The sequence below is a fragment of the Hyla sarda genome, chromosome 4, assembly GCF_029499605.1.
Source record: "Hyla sarda isolate aHylSar1 chromosome 4, aHylSar1.hap1, whole genome shotgun sequence".
Classification (NCBI taxonomy): Eukaryota; Metazoa; Chordata; class Amphibia; order Anura; family Hylidae; genus Hyla; species Hyla sarda.
Window position 1 is genome coordinate 41,880,620 of NC_079192.1, and position 23,970 is coordinate 41,904,589.

General features: G+C 41.6%; 1 protein-coding gene across 1 annotated transcript in view; it reads left to right on the forward strand.

Annotated features, from left to right (window-relative positions):
- The first annotated feature begins 1,014 nt into the window (after positions 1–1,014).
- Positions 1,015–23,970, forward strand: part of OLFM2 (olfactomedin 2) — a 372,622-nt gene continuing 349,666 nt past the window's right edge. The window contains exon 1 of the mRNA XM_056570655.1: positions 1,015–1,187. Within this exon, the coding sequence (XP_056426630.1) occupies positions 1,044–1,187 (144 nt within the window). The 5' untranslated portion in view covers positions 1,015–1,043. The remainder of the gene's footprint in view (positions 1,188–23,970) is intronic.

Consider the following 23,970-nt stretch of genomic DNA (forward strand, 5'->3'; position numbering starts at 1 on the left):
AGATAGATAAATATGAGATAGATAGATAGATAGATAGATAGATATGAGATAGATAGACATGAGATAGATAGATAGATATGAGATAAATAGATAGATATGAGATAGATATGAGATAGATATGAGATAGATATGAGATAGATATGAGATAGATAGATATGAGATAGATAGATAGATAGATATGAGATAGATATGAGATAGATAGATAGATAGATAGATATGAGATAGATAGATAGATAGATATGAGATAGATATGAGATAGATTAATAGATCCTGCGCAGACACCGTGACAGAAATGAGATTGACAGATAAATAAATTGATTTTTATATTGATATAAGACGTGAGTAAACAGGTTTTTATGTAGACAGATTGTACAGATAATATAGTAGGTTATATCTACAGTTCCCGACACTGTAAAAAATCTAGACATTAAAAGAATGTAACATCTGTCTCTTTCTATGTATCTATAATAAATGTCATCCAGCATCCGGAACATTCACCCCATAAAATGTTCACACATCCCAATACCATACCCCCCACTGCAGCCATAGGACGAGAGCCAAGAGATAGCACGGGGAGGCAGGGGTTAATGGGTACCAGGCATGGCAGACAGGGCTGAGGATGGGGATTACAGGAGGAAAGAGTGAAAGAGAAGATTAAAAGACAGGGAGAAGAGACCGGAGAGACAGAAAGGAGGGACATGAGTGCAGGGAGGAGACAGAAGCCTGAGATAGTGGGAAGAGCAGGATTACATGACAGCAGGAGACAGGGGACACGTCTGGGATTAGTATGGGAGCGAGGGGATAATATCCCGGGAAGGATGGGGCGACCAGGAGGACACTGAGAGACAACACAGGGAAGGGGTCACTCCGAAGACTTGGGGGGTAGAGAAATAGAAAGAGAGGGGAGAAGAGGGACCGGGGCGGGAGAAGAAGACTGAGGAATTAAGGGTGGAGAGAGAATAAAGAGGAGGGAGGGAGAGAGAGGAAGGGACAAAAACCATAGACAGGAGGAAGGAGAGAGGGAGGGTGCTGGGAAGAGGCGGATGTGGAGGGTGTCAGTAGAGGTGGTGGGCAGGCTCAGCCCTGGGGGTCTGTGCAGGGGTGTGAGGAGCCCCCCTGTACCCCTAAGCATGCACCTCTTCAGCATGATCTTCCTACTGCTCATGTTACAGGCCAGGGTGGCTCAGGTAAGTCCAGTGCGCCGGCCGGGGGGATCTGTGGTGCTGATGCTGGCCTTTGGGAAGAGGAGGAGGAGGAGGGGGAGGAAGAGGCTGCTGACATTGATAAAAGAGCCTGGCCAGGGAGAGGATGGACAGGGAGGTGTGTGTCTGTATTTACTATGTACATATGTCTCCTGTCCGGACATGTGCAGGAGGGTCTGCGCCTCAAGTGCCCCGGACGTGTGCGTGTGAGGAATGCCTGGAGATGGATGATATGAGATAGATATGAGATAGATATGAAATAGATAGATAGATATGAGATAGATAGATAGATAGATATGAGATAGATATGAGATGGATATGACATCGATATGAGATAGATAGATAGATATGAGATAGATAGATAGATAGATAGATATGAGATAGATAGATATGAGATAGATAGATAGATAGATATGACATAGATATGAGATAGATAGATATGAGATAGATAGATATGAGATAGATAGATAGATATGAGATAGATAGATATGAGATAGATAGATAGATAGATATGACATAGATATGAGATAGATAGATAGATATGACATAGATATGAGATGGATATGAGATGAATATGAGATGAATATGAGAGATAGATATGAGATAGATATGACATAGATATGAGATAGATATGAGATGAATATGAGAGATAGATATGAGATAGATATGAGATCGATATGAGATGAATATGAGAGATAGATATGAGATAGATAGATAGATATGAGATAGATAAATAGATAGATATGAGATAGATATGAAACAAATAAATAGATGATAGATATGAGATAGATATGAGATGAATATGAGATAGATATGAAACAAATAAATAGATGATAGATATGAGATAGATATGAGATAGATAGATGTGAGATAGATAGATATGAGATAGATATGAGATAGATAGATATGAGATAGATATGAGATAGATAGATAGATATGAGATAGATAGATGTGAGATAGATAGATATAAGTTAGATAGATGTGAGATAGATAGATATGAGATAGATATTAGATATATATGAAATAAATAGATGATAGATATGATATATAGAGATAGATAGATATGAGATAGATAGATATGAGATAGATAGATATGAGATAGAGAGAGATCTAGATATGAGATAAATAGATGGAGAGATGTAATAGAAATAGGTAGATATGAAATAGATAGATAAATATGGTATAGATAGATAAATATGATATAGATAGATAGACATCTTTTTATTGTATTTGTGTGTTGCATATATTGTCCTGTGATAGAATGTTACACAACTTTATACATTGTGATACTTTGTAGTCACCTGCAGATCTATACTGTGACACTCAGGCAGAGTAGACAGGAGGCCTTGTGTTTAGTGGTGGACATCTAGAAGACAAGTTTGCAGCTGTTTGTAGATGTATACTATATATATATATATAATGCTTCCATGTGTTCAGCTTCTGGCTCAGGTGCAGTATCTGGTGCACAGGATGGTACGGAGGCTGAATATTGGCTATTGGAGTAATAGTATTGATGTCTCTGAGCACTGGTGCTTTATTGAGATGATGTGAGGGCAGGCCAATGTAACTGGTATTGGTAGGCAATGGGCACAGAGGGCATTGTTAATGAGCATGTAAGTGATAGGACTATGTATGACTATATGTGTATTTTATCCTGTAATACAGTGCACCTCAACCTGTAGCTCTCCAGCTGTTGCAAAACTACAACTTCCAGTGTTGGGCATGCTGGGAAGTGTAGTTTCGAAACCGCTAAAAAGCCACAGACTGCTGTAATGTATGTTGAGGTATATATATTTATACTACTGACTAACTCTGCATACTTGGATCAGTGTTCCCCAACCAGTGTGCCTCCAGCTGTTGCAAAACTACAAGTTCCAGCAGGCCTGGACAGCCGAAGGCTGTCCGGGCATGCTGGGAGTTGTAGTTTTGCAACAGCTGGAGGTGCACTGCTTGGGAAACAGTGACTTAGAAAGCAGAGCTGAGCTTGTGATTGTATATATGTAATTGAGGTATCATATGTATATATGTAACTAAGGTATTATATGTATATATGTAACTAAGGTATTATATGTATATATGTAACTAAGGTATCATTTGTATATATATATATATATATATATATATATATATACATATGTATAATTGAGGTATCGTGTATATATGTAACTAAGGTACCATTTGTATATAGGTGATAGATGTATCATTTGGATAAATCTATATTTAAGCTATCATGCGTATGTATATAACTGAGGTACCATTTGCCAATTTTAATAGAATTATTAAATAGTAATATAATTATCATTAATAGTATTGTATTTAAAGGGGGGTACTTAGATGGAAAACAAATGTCTTCAAATCAACTGGAGCCAGAAAGTTAAACAGATTTGTAAATGACTTCTATATAAAAATCTTAATCCTTCCAGTACTTATCAACTGCTGTATGCTCCTGAGGAAGTTGTGTAGTTCTTTGTGCTCTCTGCTGTCACCTCTGTCCGCGTCAGGAACTGTCCAGAGTAGGAGAGGTTTGCTATGAGGATTTGCTTGTGCTCTGGGCAGTTCCTGACACGGACAGAGGTGTCAGCAGAGAGAACTGTGATCAGACTGGAAATAACTACACAACTTTCTCTGGAGCATACAGCAACTGATAAGTACTGGAAGGATTAAGATTTTTACATAGAAGTAATTAACATATCTGTTTAAAGGAAAAAGGTCATCTGTTCACCTGCATTATAACCCGATACACGGGTGCGGGTGTGGGTGCCGATGCATCACCGGTCACGTGAGCACTCGTGCCTACTGAGCGCTTACGTGACCGGTGGTGCGTCGGCGCTTATGAATATTTAAATCTAGCCGGCAGGACCACCTCAGTGCGCAAGTGAGCGCTGGAAGAAGGGGGACCTTTGGAGGAATGGGGCGCTGGGCTGCAGGTAGGTATAGAAGTCTGAGACCCCGCATCGGTCTCCTGTTCACCCGCACTATAACACCCATGTATCGAGTTATAGTGCGGGTGAACAGGTGACTGTTTTCCTTTAACTCTCTGGCACCAGTTGATTTGTGTTACGTTTTCCACTTGTTTTCCACCGGAGTTCCCCTTTAAAGGAGTACTCCGCAGCTCAGCGTTTGGTACAAACTGTTCCGAACGCTGGAGCCTGCGATGGGAGCTTGTGACATCATAGCCCCGCCCCCTCATGACGTCGCACCCCGCCCCATCCCCTCAGTGCAAGTCTAGGGGAGTGGGCGTGACAGCAATCACTCCCCCTCCCAAAGACTTGCATTGAGGGGGCGGGGTGTGATGTCACGAGGGGGCGGGGCTATGACATCACAAGCTCCCAACACCGGCTCCAGCGTTCGGAACAGTTTGTACCAAACACTGAGCAGCGGAGTACCCCTTTAAGAACTGATACCTTTCTGAAACTGTCTATCCTCTACAGTGCCATGTCCTTATTGTACAGATGTATTCCCGCCATGCTTGAATATGTGGTGGGGTCCAGAGTTGGGACCCCCTTTAATTGCTAAAATGAAGGGCGTGCAATTCCCATTGATAGGCTGGAAGCTGCTTGCGCCTCACCTACAGTATGTGACTTTTATGATAGAGTCTTAGAAGACATAAAAACAGTATAAACCAACTATTTCACAGTAGCAGTATAGCTTCTACATTGTAACAACAAGTGGATGCTATCTCCATGACACTTTTCCCTTCATAAGTGTACAATTTGATGGCGGTGTGTAAAGTTCTTCTCCCTATAGACTTAAAGGGGTACTTCACCCCTAGACGGGACCCCTGCGATCAGACATCTTATCCCCTATCCTTTGGATAGGGGATAAGATGTCTAGGGGTGGAGTACCCCTTTAACATCAAGGGGGAGCCAGGGAGGGAAATATAGAAGCATTACTATAGAACTTTTCTCTGCTACAAGTCTTGATACCTTTCTTTGTTTCACTTGTCAAGTTGTCATGACTTACCGTAGTGTTTGGTGGTGCTGAGGCTAAACCAATTGACCTTTACCATCTTTGGGTCACACTGGGATCTAATAGTTTATACAGCATACAGGTCACTATGGAGGCAAAGGGGTCGTACACACTCATTCTACTAATCGGTGGGTGTCTCAGCATCTGGATCTCCATTGGTTACTTTTACGGTATCTCCAAATACATAATACAGTGATCCCTCAACTTACAATAGCCTCAGGTTACAATATTTTCGGTCTTTTCTGGACCATTGTAACTTGAAACCAGACTCAACATACAAGGCTACGGACAGTCCAGATGTGAGAAACATATCAATGTCTGGAATAACTGACCAATCAGAATGGGCATTTTACTGGTAAAACCCCTGTATTACTGAAGTGCATGCACTGACTGGTGTCTGGTACAGGGAGGTATTACATGTTTTGTACAGGGAGTTATTACATGTTCTGTACTCTTTACCTGTGTCAGGGTTAGCTGCTCCTTTGGACACCAGGTGAGGGCGGCTCCATGTTACTTTTTAGGACACTGTGTACTGTACAGGACCCTGAAGAAGCTCCTGTCCTCTACATAGACAGTGATTACAGCTCCCAGCAGATCTTTATTACTTTTATATGTAAGGATTTGCTTTATCTATATTAGTTATCTACTTATTTTTCTTTAATCCTCACTTTTTCCTATTTTTGGATGACATTTTGGGGCTTCAAAAACAATTACCAGGTTTCCATAGAGTTATGGTCTCAACATACAATGGTCGTCCTGGAAACAATTAATATTGTAACTTGAGGGATTATCACTGTATACAGTTGCAGTCAGAGCGATTCAGTCCCCAGTTGTACAGTGAATCAGGTTTATTTGCAATATTTATAAACTTTTAACAAACAAACAAAAAGAATGTAAATATTCCTACATAACTAATGGAACAAGTGATTTGTCAAAATTCAATACCAAACACCACATTGTCTGACTAATACAGTCTCAGAGTTGTTCATCCCCTTTGTGACAAGCGTCCTCGGTCATTTTTAGCGCCCCATTCTGCTGTTATGACCTGCTGCAAATGTGATGCATAGACGGACATCAGCTTCTGGCTGTCGTCCTGAGGAATTTTAGTCCATTCCTCATGGACAATGACCTCCAGTTTACTGATATTCTCGCTGCAATCGGCTTCTTTTAATACTACTAAAGATTTTGAAGGTGAAGGAGTTTAAACATGCATGGGATAAGCATAAGGCTATCCTTCATATAAGATAGAGATATGCATAAGGCTATCCTTCATATAAGATAGGAATAGGCATAAGGCTATCCTTCATATAAGATAGGGATAGGTATAAGGCTATCCTTCATATAAGATAGGGATAGGCATAAGGCTATCCTTCATATAAGATATGGATAGGTATAAGGCTATCCTTCATATAAGATAGGGATAGGTAAAAGGCTATCCTTCATATAAGATAGGGATAGGTATAAGGCTATCCTTCATATAAGATAGGGATAGGCATAAGGTTATCCTTCATATAAGATAGGGATAGGTATAAGGTTATCCTTCATATAAGATAGGGATAGGTATAAGGCTATCCTTCATATAAGATAGGGATAGGCATAAGGCTATCCTTCACATAAGATAGGGATAGGTATAAGGCTATCCTTCATATAAGATAGGGATAAGTATAAGGCTATCCTTCATATAAGATAGAGATAGGTATAAGGCTATCCTTCATATAAGATAGGGATAAGCATAAGGCTATCCTTCATATAAGATAGAGATATGCATAAGGCTATCCTTCATATAAGATAGGGATAGGCATAAGGCTATCCTTCATATAAGATAGGGATAGGCATAAGGCTATCCTTCATATAAAATAGAGATAGGTATAAGGCTATCCTTCATATAAGATAGGGATAGGCATAAGGCTATCCTTCATATAAGATAGGGATAGGTATAAGGCTATCCTTCATATAAGATAGGGATAGGCATAAGGCTATCCTTCATATAAAATAGAGATAGGTATAAGGCTATCCTTCATATAAGATAGGAATAGGCATAAGGCTATCCTTCATATAAGATAGGGATAGGTATAAAGCTATCCTTCATATAAGATAGGGATAGGCATAAGGCTATCCTTCATATAAGATATGGATAGGTATAAGGCTATCCTTCATATAAGATAGGGATAGGTAAAAGGCTATCCTTCATATAAGATAGGGATAGGTATAAGGCTATCCTTCATATAAGATAGGGATAGGCATAAGGTTATCCTTCATATAAGATAGGGATAGGTATAAGGTTATCCTTCATATAAGATAGGGATAGGTATAAGGCTATCCTTCATATAAGATAGGGATAGGCATAAGGCTATCCTTCACATAAGATAGGGATAGGTATAAGGCTATCCTTCATATAAGATAGGGATAAGTATAAGGCTATCCTTCATATAAGATAGAGATAGGTATAAGGCTATCCTTCATATAAGATAGGGATAAGCATAAGGCTATCCTTCATATAAGATAGAGATATGCATAAGGCTATCCTTCATATAAGATAGGGATAGGCATAAGGCTATCCTTCATATAAGATAGGGATAGGCATAAGGCTATCCTTCATATAAAATAGAGATAGGTATAAGGCTATCCTTCATATAAGATAGGGATAGGCATAAGGCTATCCTTCATATAAGATAGGGATAGGTATAAGGCTATCCTTCATATAAGATAGGGATAGGCATAAGGCTATCCTTCATATAAAATAGAGATAGGTATAAGGCTATCCTTCATATAAAATAGGGATAGGCATAAGGCTATCCTTCATATAAGATAGAGATATGCATAAGGCTATCCTTCATATAAGATAGATATATGCATAAAGCTATCCTTCATATAAGATAGGGATAGGTATAAGGCTATCCTTCATATAAGATAGGGATAGGTATAAGGCTATCCTTCATATAAGATAGAAATATGCATAAGGCTATCCTTCATATAAGATAGAGATATACATAAGGCTATCCTTCATATAAGATAGGGATAGGTATAAGACTACCCTTCATATAAGATAGGGATAGGTATAAGACTACCCTTCATATAAGATAGGGATAGGTATAAGACTACCCTTCATATAAGATAGGGATAGGTATAAGACTACCCTTCATATAAGATAGGGATAGGCATAAGGCTATCCGTCATATAAGATAGGGATAGACATAAGGCTATCCGTCATATAAGATAGGGATAGGTATAAGGCTATCCTTCATATAAGATAGGGATAGGCATAAGGCTATCCTTCATATAAGATAGGGATAGGCATGAGGCTATCCGTCATATAAGATAGGGATAGACATAAGGCTATCCGTCATATAAGATAGGGATAGGTATAAGGCTATCCTTCATATAAGATAGGGATAGGCATAAGGCTATCCTTCATATAAGATAGGGATAGGCATGAGGCTATCCTTCATATAAGATAGAGATAGGTATAAGGCTATCCTTCATATTAGATAGGGATAGGTATAAGGCTATCCTTCATATAAGATAGGGATAGGCATGAGGCTATCCTTTATATAAGATAGGGATAGGCATAAGGCTATCCGTCATATAAGATAGGGATAGGCATAAGGCTATCCTTCATATAAGATAGGGATAGGCATAAGGCTATCCTTCATATAAGATAGGGATAGGTATAAGGCTATCCTTCATATAAGATAGGGATAGGCATAAGGCTATACTTCATATAAGATAGGGATAGGCATGAGGCTATCCTTCATATAAGATAGAGATAGGTATAAGGCTATCCTTCATATAAGATAGGGATAGGAATAAGACTATCCTTCATATCCGATAGGGCCAGGGACTATTCATAGGATTCAGATTATTGGACAGACTAGATGGGCCAAATGGTTCTTATCTGCCGACACATTCTATGTTTCTATGTTTCTATTTTCTCTGGGGCGGCAGTTGGGTCACTGTATCGGCCACACTAGAATCTTCCATGACTTCTTCTGCAAACACATCTTAGGTATTCTTGGGATGATTGTCCTGTTGGAAAGTCCAATGGTGCTCAGTAAGGCATGATGTGTTCTCAGAGGATCTCATGGTACCTGATTGAATCTATCTTGACCTCCAAGGGGATAAGATGTCTGATCGCGGGGGTCCCGTTTAGAGTGGCGGGTGCAGCGCCAGAGGCTGGTGACATCACAGTCTTGCCCCACTCAAGTAGTCACTGCCACGCCCCCTCAATGCAAGTCTATGGGAGGGGGCATGACGGCCGTTACCGTTATGCCCCCTCCCATAGACTTGCATTGAGGTGGCGTGGCTGTGACGTCACAAGCCTCTGCCCCCCATTGCCAGTCATCCGGCACGGAGCGAAGTTTTCTTCGGGTGCCACAGCATTTTGGATAGGGAAGAAGATGTCTGGGGGCGGAGTATCCCTTTAATCGCTCCACAGAACAGAATCCAAAAATGTTTGTGGCTTATTTATATGGTTTTGAGCCTATCGAAGGGGACTTTTGTCATATTTTTGGGTCAGTGGAGGTGTATGTCTTGTATTTCGACATGACCTTACTGTTCAAATTACAACCTCAGTGCCCGCTGCCTCCAAATCTTGCCGCAGGTCTTTTGCAGTCACTCGAGGGTTTGTGACCACCTGACTCTTTAGGAAAGTGGTGGTGGCAGCAGGGGATAGTTAACTCCTTCTAGTGCTGCAGTCAGTGTGTTCCTTCCACTTTAAACTTGTGAATTATGCTACTAATTTTATCTATAGGGACATTCCGAGCCTTTTATATCTTTTTTGTTTATGCAAGCCAATGATCTCTTCTCCTTAGCTTTTTGACCACTCAGGTACATTTGTAACATGCCATTAAAGGGCAACTCCGCAAAAACAAATGTACAACACAAAGAGAAACACAGCCGCACATCCACCATATGTAATTTGATCTACTTGCTTCTCAGCATAATATCAAAAACTAACAGGTTGTTAGTATACATTTTTGATCAAAAAGTACAAGCCCACTCGCTACGTCAAGGCCACCTCGTTAGAGTGGGTCCCTAACCTGACACTGGCGCAGCCCCCGGCAGCGACCACTGCTTCCGAGACACCATGCCCAATGGGGGGAGCGACCCAGTGGCCAGGCAGCCTCACTACTGCCCGACCAAGCCCCTGGCTCTGGGCCACTCCACCCCACAGACAAAGCATCACAGAAACAATGGCCGCCACAGAGAACCACACCAGTAAGTTTTAACATGTGTCTGCACTCTGCCCCACCCCCTCAGCCCAACCCTATATAAGTAGTAGTTAGCTACACAAGGGCCTTTTCTTTCCTAGTAGCCTCCCAGTCTGACTGGGAGAGCATGGTAAGTGAGCTGTAACATCCTGTTCACACCGGTGTGGTGCTGTGTGGCGTCCATTGCTGCCGTGGCGCCGTGTCTGCGGGGGGGTGCGACTCATGGACTGGTTTGAGTGGCGTTGGGGCCGCTCTGCCAATGGGTCATTCCCCCCCGTGGGCACTGGTGTTGCAGCGGTGGTGGTCGCCGCCCAGTGCTGCGCCATTTTATGCTAGGGATGTTAGGGACCCACTCAAATTAGGTGGCCTTGACGTGGAAGTGGGCTTGTACCTTTTGATCAAAATGTATTTACTAACAACCTGTTAGTTTTTGAATTTATGTTGAGAAGCAATTAGATCAAAACACAATATGTAGATGTGCGACCATGTCTGTTTCTTCTACCTGAATTCACAAAGTGGAAAACAAATGTTTTCAAAGCAACTGGTGCCAGAAAGTTAAACAGATTTTAGTAAATTACTTCTATTTCAAAATCTGAAGCCTTCCAGTACTTATGAGCTGCTGTAAACTGCAGAGAAAATTGTGCAGTTTTTTTCAATCTGACCACAGTGCTCTCTGCTGACACCTCTGTCCATGTCAGGAAGTGTCCAGATTAGAAGCGAATCCTCATAGAACACAGAGGTGTCAGCAGAGAGCACTATGGTCAGACTAGAAAGAACGTCACAAATTTCTCTGTAGTATACAGCAGCTAATAAGTACTGGAAGAGTTACTATTTTTAAATAGAAGTAATTTACAAATCTGTTTAACTTTCTGGAGCCAGTTGAAAATTTTTTTTTTTCCCACCGGAGTACCACTTTAAACATCAGAGTCATCAGGTATTTAATGTGTTTTATCTCTTTCACACCTGTGCATCTAATAAAGCCATCAATGCTTCAGATAACATCGGATCCGCACACGTTTCCTCCTATGTGCTGAATAATGTTGAAGCTAAGAAAGGCATTAAAGGGGCATTTTGTGTTGAATTTGTTGAAATCAATTGTTATGTATGAGCTATTTACATTGTTTTTGTTCTGCAAATAGATCTAATTTACAATGGGGGTCAAATAAATTGTATTGCAGATGCACATATACTGTTCATCAGAATTGCTGAATCTTTATGTGAGATCATTCTAATAATACGTAAGGGAAATGACAGAGGAGAGTGGGTCCCACAACAATAGTGGGCTCCCTCATTGGGCTAGCTCATGCCAACATAGAAACAGAGAATGTGTAGGCAGATAGGAACCTTTTGGCCCATTTAGGCTGCCCAATATCCTGAAAACAATGAATAGTCCCTAGGTCTATCTTATATGAAGGATAACCTTATTCCTCTCCCTATCTTATATGAAGAATAGCCTTATATCTATCTCTATCTTATATGAAGGATAGCCTTATGCCTATCTCTATCTTATATGAAGAATAGCCTTATCCCTATCCCTATCCCTATCTTATATGAAGGATAGCCTTATGCCTATCTCTATCTTATATGAAGGATAGCCTTATACCTATCTCTATCTTATATGAAGGAAAGCCTTATACCTATCCCTATCTTATATGAAGGATAGCCTTATACCTATCCCTATCTTATATGAAGGATAGCCTTATGCCTATCTCTATCTTATATGAAGAATAGCCTTATACCTATCTCTATCTTATATGAAGAATAGCCTTATGTCTATCTCTATTTTATATTGTGGATAGCTGTATGCCTATCCCTATCTTATAGGAAGAATAGCCTTATGCCTATCCCTATCTTATAGGAAGGATAGCCTTATGCCTATCTCTATCTTATATGAAGGATAGCCTTATACCTATCCCTATCTTATATAAAGGATAGCCTTATGTCTATCCCTATCTTATATGAAGGATAGCCTTATACCTATCCCTATCTTATATGAAGGATAGCCTTATACTTATCTCTATCTTATATGAAGGATAGCCTTATACCTATCCCTATCTTATATGAAGGATAGCCTTATGTCTATCCCTATCTTATATGAAGGATATCCTTATACCTATCCCTATCTTATATGAAGGATAGCCTTATACCTATCCCTATCTTAAATGAAGGATAGCCTTATACCTATCTGTATCTTATATGAAGGATAGCCTTATACCTATCCCTATCTTATATGAAGGATAGCCTTATGCCTATCCCTATCTTATATGAAGGATAGCCTTATGCCTTTCCCTATCTTTTATGAAGGATAGCCTTATGCCTCTCCCTATCTTATATGAAGGATAGCCTTATGCCTATCCCTATCTTATATGAAGGATATCCTTGTACCTATCCCTATCTTATATTGTGGATAGCCTAATGCCTATCCCTATCTTATATGAAGGATAGCTTTATGCCTATCCCTAGCTTATATGAAGGATAGCCTTATGCTTATCCCTATCTTATATGAAGGATAGCCTTATACCTATCCCTATCTTATATGAAGGATAGCCTTATGCTTATCCCTATCTTATATGAAGGATAGCCTTATGCTTATCCCTATCTTATATGAAGGATAGCTTTATGCCTTACCCTATCTTATATGAAGGATAGCCTTATGCTTATCCCATGCATGCTTAAACTCCATTACTGTATTTTCAGCGACCACTTCTGCAGGAAGGCTATTCCATGCATCCACTACTCCCTCAGTAAAGAAATACTTCCTGATATTACTGCAGAAACCTTTCCCCTCTAATATAAAGCTATGTCCTTTTTTGGTAGTTTGTCTCCTATGCAAATAAATCTCCTCTCCTCCTTTACTGTATTGATTTTCTTTATGTATTTAAAAGTTTCTATCCTATGCCATCTCTGTAATAGAATGGTGCTTGGTCATCCTTTTTCCTTGTTCTTTAGAAATATACAAGTAGAAATATACAAGTAGATTAAAATATAAATGGTGGATGTGCGGCTGTGTTTCTCTTTTTGTGTTGTACATATGTAGTCTCTCCCTTCTTCCATGGCCAGCACTCCACTCCACCCATTTGGCCCAGATGTTTTTAATTAGCAGGAAACTGCATAAGGGTTTCCTCCTGCCATTCTCCCAGCCCTCTGGCAGGGAGCACATGGTAGGTTTCATACTGGTGTGGTTCTCTGTGGCGGCCATTGTTTCTGTGATGCTTTGTCTGTGGGGTGGTGTGGCCCAAAGCCAGGGGCTTGGTCGGGCAGCAGTGGGGCTGCCTGGCCACTGTGCTGCTCCCCCTATGGGCATGGTGTCTTGGAGGCAGTGGTTGCCGCCCCGTGCCACTCCAGTGTTAGGTTAGGGACCCACTCTGACTAGGTGGCCTTGACGTGGCGAGTGGGCTTTTTGATCAAATACAACCTGTTAGTTTTTTAAATTATGCTGAAAAGCAAGTAGATCAATTTACATATGGTGGATGTGCGGATATGTTGCTCTATTTGTGTTGTACAAAAGTCATAAGTGAACCTCTGCCAGGTCACAGTATTGGCTGATAATTCTGAGAGTTTAATTCCCCTTTACACCAAGCTTCTTTAAAGGGGTACTCTGCCCCTAGACATATTATCTCCTATCCAAAGGATAGGGGATAAGATGTCTGATCGCGGGGGTCCCACGATCTCCCTGCTGCACCCGGTGTTCATTTAGAGCATCGGGTGCAACACCGGAGGCTCGTGATGTCATGGACATGCCCCTGCCATCATGCCCCCTCCCTTAGACTTGCATTGAGCGGGTGTGACCGTGACATCACAAGCCTCCGCCCCTCATCACCAGTCATCTGGCCCGGAGCTAAGTTCGCTCCGTGCAACGGATGTCTGGGTTGTCGCAGGTGAGATCGTGGGGTACCCCAGCTGAGATTGCGGGACGCCTGCGATCAAACAGCTTATCTTCTATTCTTTGGATGGGGGATAAGATGTCTGGGGGTGGAGTACCTCTTTAAACCAAGGGTCAACATCTCTAGATTGATCATTTCAGGCATTTCGCCAAGCCTCCATAGATATAATATGGATTTACTGCATGTAACTCATATGTATATTGTGTTGATTCTTGGTGCATTCATGTAAATATCCAGGTAGCAATTGACAAAGCTGCTTCTGGGCCTCATTGTAGCAGAGAGGGCCTTATTGTAATAGTAGCCTGAGATGTGCAGGGAGAAGTAACTAGTCTACAGGAGGAGGTAAGAAGATGTTTACTGACCAAGTAAGGGAAAAGTCACCAAAGTCTTGAACCCACTTGTTGATCGATGAAGGGAAGTGGGTCCTGTTCCATTTTGTTCTATATTGATTACTTGTTCTGCCTTTGTCTCCAATTCTCCCACAGGTAAAGTCCCTCTAACACCATATCATCTCCATAGAATTCTCTAGACCACTGGTCCAGTCTGTGGCACTCCAGCTGTTGCAAAACTACAACCCCCAGTATGCTTAAAGGGGTACTCTGCCCCTAGACATCTTATCCCCTATCCAAAGGATAGGGGATAAGATGTCTGATCGTGGGGACCCCCGTGATCTTGGCTGCAGCACCCCAGACATCCTGTGTATGGAATGAACTTCGCTCCATGCCATGCCGTCACGCCCCCTCCCATAGACTTGCATTGAGGGGGCGTGGCCGTGACATCACGAGCGGGGAGTGGCCGTGACGTCACAAGCCTCCGGTGCTAAACCTGACGCTCTAAACAAATGCCGGGTGCAGCATGGCGCATGGGACCCCCACGATCAGACATCTTATCCCCTATCCTTTGGATAGGGGATAAGATGTCTAGGGGTGGAGAACCCCTTTAAACAGAGAGTAATAGTCCGTGCATGACAACAATTTGAGTTTTGCAACAGCTGGAGAGCAGCAGGTTGGAATCAGGTCTAGACAGTCTAGATGAGTCTGCACACATCCAATATTGATTTTTTAGGTCTATCTGAATGCAATGATATTTGGAGCCTGTGATGGATACCAATGACCCTCTTGCTTTCATGGTGATTTCTACCTTGTCTGTAATTAGCAGGAAGAATCTTTATAGATTTCAGCTTAATGAAAACTTTTTATTGCCCAGAGTGTTTACGGAGCAGAATACACAGAGAAGCTGAGATAGGGATGTTGTGATAATCATTTTACGCCATCAGAATTTTAGACTTGTAAACAGGACGGAGTAGAGAGGTCTATGGGTACTGCGGTCTGTATAGTGACATTGTTTACTGTGAGACACTTAGAAGGTCTGTTGCCTGAAAACAATCATCAAGTTACCAAAAATCTTCAAGCTGAGGGTCTCCTTTGGGTAGGAGTTGCCTGACGAAGATCCTGGTCCAGGATCGAAATGCGTTGCCCTACCAATAAAATTAATTATTTATACATCTTGGGAGAAGTGCCTTTATCCAGGGAACCATTTTTCATTTTTCTACCTTTCCATTGCACATACCGGATTGTCTGCCATTCATCCGGAATCACCCTGTGGCGGCTCACCTATTTTCATTGTCCACATGCAAGTGTAGGTGTTAGGCTCGTAGCGCAACACCTAAGGGTAAGGAGCCCAGATTTATATTATTTTTCTAGCATTCCATAGCGGCCCTCAGGAGAATGACATTTTAGCTAAAGTGCTCAATTGTTACCTTAACTATGTCTGGCCATACACACCAGATACCTTACAGCTATCCCTCTATACCCCCCCCCCCTCATATACATGCATACACAGGTTGGCATAGCATGTTTGCTTTTTTTATTGGAGAGATGAGATGGTTAACCCAGGGCTGGTGCAAGGATTTGTGCCGCCCTCTTGACACGTCTTATGCTGGCTGAGCGAGTGGCTCGAATGCTGGTTGTCTTACTTTCATTCGGCAGGCAGAGCGGCACCTCCCCCCCCTCCCCCCACATCAAGATGGCGCTCAAGGCGGCTTCCTATTTTGTCTATAGGTAGAGCCGGCCATGGGTTAACCTCTACCAGTCTCCCCTTGTGGCTGCTTATCTACCTTCTCAACAAAAGCCTAGTGCATCCAACTTCCCAATCCTTTGTTCTCTCAATATCTGCCTTCTGGGGAGGACTTCTTGAACACTACATGGTTGGCCAGCCTGCCAAAATCATCAGGCTTCACAATAAAGGGAACCTGTCATCGCTTTCATGCTGCCTGAACCATGAGTCATCTGTATGATCCCCAGTGGTTTCTGCCTGCGTTGCCAGCCTTGATTGATAGGTCTGTCTCTCAGTTTACTTAAACAGGAGGGGATCTATCAATTAAGGTTGGCGAGGTGGCAGAGAAGCCACCAGGAATGGCCCTGATAAATCAGCAGGGGTAGGGCACAAGGGCATTTGTACCATAGTGGCAGACCATGCAGCTGCTATGGGGCCCATGGAGAGGGGGGGGGGGGTGGATCCTGGTTGGTCCCATTCCTTTTTTATTGGTAAGAAACTGTGCAGAACTCCTGTCTCCTAGGAACTGCACTGCCAAATTAATAAAAGGGGTATTGAAAACAAAGGGGAAATAACCCCTAGACCCTTCTATCCCAGGGCAAAATCAGATGCCATAATAATAGGCCTATATAGATATTTGTTATACACCATCGGTTGGGCAGCATGAAATTAAAAGGGTACTCCACTGGAAAACATTTTTTAAATCAACTAGTAACAGAAAGTTAAACAGATTTGTAAATGAATTTAATTAAAAAATCTTAATCCTTCCAGTACTTCTCAGCTTCTGTATGATCCACAGGAAGTTCTTTTCTTTTGGAATCTCCTTTCTGTCTGACCACATTGCTCTCTGCTGACACCTCTATCTATTTTAGGAACTGTCCAGAGTAGGAGCAACTCCCCATAGAAAACCTATCCTGCCCTGGACAGTTCCTAAAATGGACAGAGGTGCCAGCAGAGAGCACCATGGTCAGGCAGAAAGTAAATTCAAAAAGAAAAGAACTTCCTGTGGATCATAACAGCAGCTGATAAGTACTGGAAAGATTAAGATTTTTTAAATAGAAGTGATTTACAAATCTGTTTAACTTTCTGACACAAATTGATTAAAAAAAATAAAAAATTCTCCAGCGGAGTACTCCTTTAACGACAAGTTCCCTTTAATGTATTTTGTGTGGGCACCTGTGGCCTCATAAGTAAATTCCAAGTTCTCCAGGTTCCTATTATACAGATTAGACTGTTACTATGGGGGAATGTTGTATTCCAAATTGAGATGAGGCCATAGGATGTAGAGGTTCAGTGTAGCACTGTTTGAAAATAGGTTGAATTGGGATCACCGGGCCCAAGACTGTTAACTCTGAAGTCAGCAAAAAAATTGTGTAATGTCCATATTGCGTTTTTGGCCTCTGTTTAAGGTGTAAGGTCTAAATTTTAAAAAGTGACATATTTAATAATGATACTGCTGTGGTGGAACATGAGATCAAAGATGTAGTTTAATGGAGGTCCATGCGAAAACATTGCTTTGTGTAGACCTCTAGATCCAAACATGGTGGCCCGCATTTATCAACAGAGATGAACGAACTTCCTGAAATTTAGGGAGGGTTTGATGCAAATCTGCCATTGATACCATTCAAATTTAATGTTACACTTGTTGGCCAGGAACTTTGCATCAGTGCTTGTCTTGTTTTGGTGAGAGACAGTAAGCAGCAAAACATAAACCATAGTTGCTTTCTGTAGAAGAGCATGGACTACTGTCGAAGACAGGAGTCCCTACCTGTGTATGTAGTTTCTGTGGAGATCTGTGGAAACTTTCTACTGTATATACACTATATGCCTCACTGCTCAGCAAACACTTGATGGGCCTGATGCAGAACAAGCAGCCCAGTGAATGTAGAGTGTAAATGACGATGAATACAGCATCACCCTGTTCCTCTGGATGACCTTTCACTTTGGATGGAGAGTGCTCCAACCAATGAATATGAACAGAGCAGCAAGGTATACTGTGTATGTCTTGCTACGCAGTAAGTACAAATTCAATAGTTGTAGAAAATCCCCAATAAGGCTCTTGATATAGTAAAACTTAACTTTTACTTCACAAATGATCCAAAATTACAAAAATAATAATAATACACAGACCAGTGCTGGGATAGGGGGACCCTGCCTTTTGTTGGTAGCCACGTCTACAAAAAAGTCTTATTACAAGGTTGGTTCCATTTGCTTTGCCACTAGGTAATGCAAAACCTTATTGTTAGTAAATAAAGAGGTAGGGAACCGGCCTAAAAGCCATGGATAGGGGGTGAGAAGGGACAAAAATTACCGTATTTTTCGCCGTATAAGACGCACTTTTTCTTCCTCAAAACTGGGGGGGAAAAGTTGGTGCGTCTTATACGGCGAATACCTGAGGCCATCAACGGCCGGGACCCGCGGCTAATACAGGACATCGCCGATCACGGTGATGCCCTGTATTAACCCTTCAGACGCGGCGATCAAAGCTGACCACCGCTTCTGAAGCGAAAATAACACTAACCCGGCTGCTCAGTCGGGCTGTTCGGGACCACCACGGTTAAATCGCGGCGTCCCGAACAGCTTACAGGACACCGGGAGGGACCTTACCTGCCTCCTCGGTGTCTGCTCCGTGCCGGGATGCCCTGCATGGCTGGTGCTCTCCTTCGACGTCATCACGTCGTCGCGCACGCCGTCCCGTCATCCAATAGAAGTGGCGTGCGTAGAGACTTCATGACGGCGACGGAGAGCGTGGATCCCGGGGAAGAAGACGTCCGGAGCGTCAGGGACACCACGGGGACACGGCGACAGCGATGGAGCGACATCCAGGGCAGCGGTGACGGGTCCGGAGCGGTGGGGACACGTGAGTATTATCTCCTATACCAGTGGTCTTCAACCTGTGGACCTCCAGCTGTTGCAAAACTACAACTCCCAGCATGCCCGGACAGCCAACGGCTGCCCGAGCATGCTGGGAGTTGTAGTTTTGCAACAACTGGAGGTCCGCAGGTTGAAGATCACTGTTGGGTTCAGAATCTTTTTTTGGACCTTAAAAATAGGGTGCGTCTTATATGCCGGTGCGTCCTATAGGGCGAAAGATACAGTAAGCCCTTCCGAACTAGTGTCAAAAACTTTCACCATTAAAGGGGCACTCCGCTGGAAAATATATATTTTTAAATCAACCTGTGCCAGAAAGTTAAATAGATTTGTAAACGACTTCTTTTTAAAAATCCAGTACTTAACAGCTGCTATTTGCTCCACAGGAAGTTCTTTTCTTTTTGGATTTCCTTTCTGTCTGACCACAGTGATCTCTGCTGACACCAATTTAGGAACTGTCCAAAGTAGAATAGGTTTGCTACGGGGATTTTCTCCTACTCTGGACAGTTCCTAAAATGGACAGAGGTGTCAGCAGAGAGCACTGTGGTCAGACAAAAAGGGAATTCAAAAAGAAAAGAATTTACTGTGGAGCATACAGCAGCTGAAAAGTACTTGAAGGATTAGGATTTTTAAATAGAAGTCATTTACAAATCTATTTAACTTCCTGGCACCAGTTTAATAAAAAAAAAAAAGTTTTCCAGTGCAGTACCCCTTTAACCCCTTAAGGACTCAGCCCATTTTGGCCTTAAGGACTCAGACAATTTAATTTTAACGTTTAAATTTTTTCCTCCTCGCCTTCTAAAAATCATAACTCTTTTATATTTTCATCCACAGACTAGTATGAGGGCTTGTTTTTTGCGCGACCAGTTGTCCTTTGTAATGACATCACTCATTATATCATAAAATGTATGGCGCAACCAAAAAACACTATTTTTGTGGGGAAATTAAAACGAAAAATGCAATTTTGCTAATTTTGGAAGGTTTTGTTTTCACGACGTACAATTTATGGTAAAAATGACATGTGTTCTTTATTCTGAGGGTCAATACGATTAAAATGATACCCATTATTACATACTTTTATATTATTGTTGTGCTTAAAAAAAATCACAAACTTTTTAACCAAATTAGTACGTTTATAATCCCTTTATTTTGATGACCTCTAACTTTTTTATTTTTCTGTATAAGTGGCGGTATGGGGGCTCATTTTTTGCCCATGATCTTAGTGTTGAGCGGCATAGGCCATATTCGAATTCGCGAATATTCGCGAATATATGGACGAATATTCGTCATATATTCGCGAATATTCGCATATTCGTTATATCCTCGTTTTATTTTCGCGTATGCGAAAATACGCGCATGCGAAAATTAACATATGTGGAAATTCGCATATGCGAAAATTAGCATATGCTAATTTTCGCATATGCGAATTTTCGCCCGCCAGTCTCACACAGTAGTATTACAGCCTTCTTTACACCACACAAGCTGGAAGCAGAGAGGGGTGATCACTGTGATGTGTACTGTGAAGAAAAAAAAAAAAAAAAAAAAAAAAAAAAACGAATATTCGTAATTACGAATATATAGCGCTATATTCGCGAAATTCGCGAATTCGCGAATATGCGATATTCGCGAATAATATTCGAATTGCGAATATTCGCGAGCAACACTACATGATCTGTACTTTTTTTGATACCACATTTGCATATAAAAAACTTTTAATACATTTTTTTATAATTTTTTTTAAAATAAAATGTATTAAAAAAGTAGGAATTTTGGACTTTTTTTTTTTTAATCGTTCACGCTGTTCACCGTACGGGATCATTAACATTTTATTTTAATAGTTCGGACATTTACGCACGCAGTGATACCAAATATGTCTATAAAAAATGTTTTTTACGCTTTTTGGGGGTAAAATAGGAAAAAAACTGACGTTTTACTTTTTTATTGGGGGAGGGGATTTTTCACTTTTTTTTTACTTTTACTTTTACATTTTTTTACATTTTTTTTTACACTTGAATAGTCCCCATAGGGGACTATTCATAGCAATACCATGATTGCTAATACTGATATGTTCTATGTATAGGACATAGAACAGATCAGTATTATCGGTCATCTCCTGCTCTGGTCTGCTCGATCACAGACCAGAGCAGGAGACGCCGGGAGCCAGACGGAGGAAGGAGAGGGGACCTCCGTCCGGCGTTCTGAATGATCGGATCCCCGCAGCAGCGCTGCGGGCGATCCGATCGTTCATTTAAATCGCGAACTGCCGCAGATGCCGGGATCTGTATTGATCCCGGCACCTGAGGGGTTAATGGCAGACGCCCGCGAGATCGCGGGCGTCAGCCATTGCCGGCGGGTCCCTGGCTGCGATCAGCAGCCGGGATCAGCCGCGCATGACACGGGCATCGCTCCGAAGCCTGCGGTTATGCACAGGACGTAAATGTATGTCCTGGTGCGTTAAGTACCACCTCACCAGGACGTACATTTACGTCCTGCGTCCTTAAGGGGTTAAGTCCTATTTTGATCATTGCTGCGGGATCCCAATATATACATAATTGTAGTCATCATTCGAGCCAGCAGGCCACTATTCTTATGCATTATTACATTCAACAACATCTTGGTCACCGATTTAAACAGCGATAAAAATAGACGTACAAATGTCTCCACAATTTTGACAAGAGCGATCAGAGCATTCTGTTATCTTGACAACACGCTCTCAAGCTGTGGATATGTCACTCCAACATAAAAGATTCATTTAAGGCAAGGAAAAAACGTGTAAGAAGACGGAGTGTTACATATGTATCGGGAGCTTTCTTGTCGGTGACTTAAAACTGGCATTAATCTGATGCCTTGGCACAAAAACATGAAAAGTCTCTGCCTCAGCTTGACTGGTTTCTTCAATCATTTAATATCTATGGACATCCTAATATTATTAAGTAATACGCTAGACCCACCTGTACATGGCAGGCAGCGGAAATGCTTGCATGGCAGAATATGCCCAGTCAACACTAAAGAAGAAGTATAAGTAATATCAATGCTGAATTTTTATCTTAGAAAATGCCCATTTGACAAGGTCCTAATGCCTACTCCCCACTGAAAACAGCTTGGCCAAGATGATTGTTCATGAGTATGGGAGACCAGGAAGTATAGGAGTCAGACATATTGGCTTGTTTGGCCAACAGCTATATAAGTTCTTTGGGCAACACAACAACAAAGAACCAATGGACACTAAGGACTCTACCCCGTTCTCTAGATCTCCAATGTCTGTCGGTCCACCAGTGCAAAACCACTTGGACTCGGTCTGATTATTTCCTATCAAAGAGCAGATAGTTTCCCTTTGGGCTGTCAAAAGGTCGATGGTTGTGCCCGATGCTGTTGCTCAGTGACTACCAATAGATTAATGGTATTAGTTCCAATTTCAGTTTAACAATAAAGTGGATGTTTATGTGCATATGGCTGAAATTTGGAGTAATGGTAATGGGATATATTTGGGCCTTGTAAGACAATGATAGGAAACTGTCATCCTTCCATTGTTGGATTCACTGCCCCAAGCAAATATGGCGCTGCTACCAACCCCAGAATAAAGGTCAGGTATTAGCACACCTGAACACTAACCATAAAGAACTAAGGAGGTACTCCTCCTCTGTTATGGGAGCACCATGGTATACTTTCCGTCACTAAAAGTTTGAGTGCTGGAGGGTTCTCAAACTGTACCTCCCAGGTCTTTACATATACTGTAGTCTAGTTTATACTTACTGTGGGCTACTATATCTTGTTAAGTTGCGTCTACTACATTGTACATAGTATACCTCCCTGATGACACCACCAATATTGGTGGTAGAAGCACGTTGGTGGTATTTACTGAGTTTTGATACTGTTATTTAACAGTTATTGTGCGCCACTATGTGTGGCTGGGCCCAGCCACACCGGGTCAGCGTGCACTCAACCTTATCATTTTTGCCATTGCGCAATATAATAATTCAGACACTAATATTTGTATAACTTTTAATCATCAATAGTAATAGTTACGTTTTATAGCACATCCCAAGAACTTCTCTCCTTTTTGTTCCAAAGTAATGGGGTGTAAATTTAACAAACTCAAGGGCCACTTTTGATGCCCCACAATATGTTGGGTTGGCCACCATTTTTCTAAAGGCGGCCATACAGATTAAACTAAAGTTGATTAAGTAGAAGTTTTTAACAACAATGATGATTCATTACATGTAACTTTACAACAAATGACAGTTTTAGTCATCCAATGGTAGACTGTCATTATCTGGGACAAAGTTGTCTGTGTCTATAAATAGTTGCTAGTCCATGAAGGATCTCTCTGTTAAGGTGATCACATACTTTCAGAAGATGTTTGCTATCTTTCCCGAATATCCCATGTGTACTTTATGGAGAGGGGAGGTGTAAACCACTGCCAGACCACTCTGGCCCATCTTTTCTCCTATACAACAATAGGGTTGGGCAAATAAAATCTAACATATCCAACCCTTCTCTCCCCCAACATCATCTGGCAGGTTCGGACGACTTTTATCTAAAGTGTATAAGCACCCTTAAGGAACAATTTCAAAAAGATTGTTCATCCTTCATCGGATTTTGTTGCTTATGTATGACCACTCTGAATGGACGTTCTACTCTATTATGGACTAAATAGTGTATCGTTGTGCTGCCATATAGATCATTCATCAGCTGATGTCATTCAACGGATGTTCAACCATTAACCTACTTCTTCCTATGCATAAGGCCACCTTAAAACTATAAAGGGCTCCCAAATGT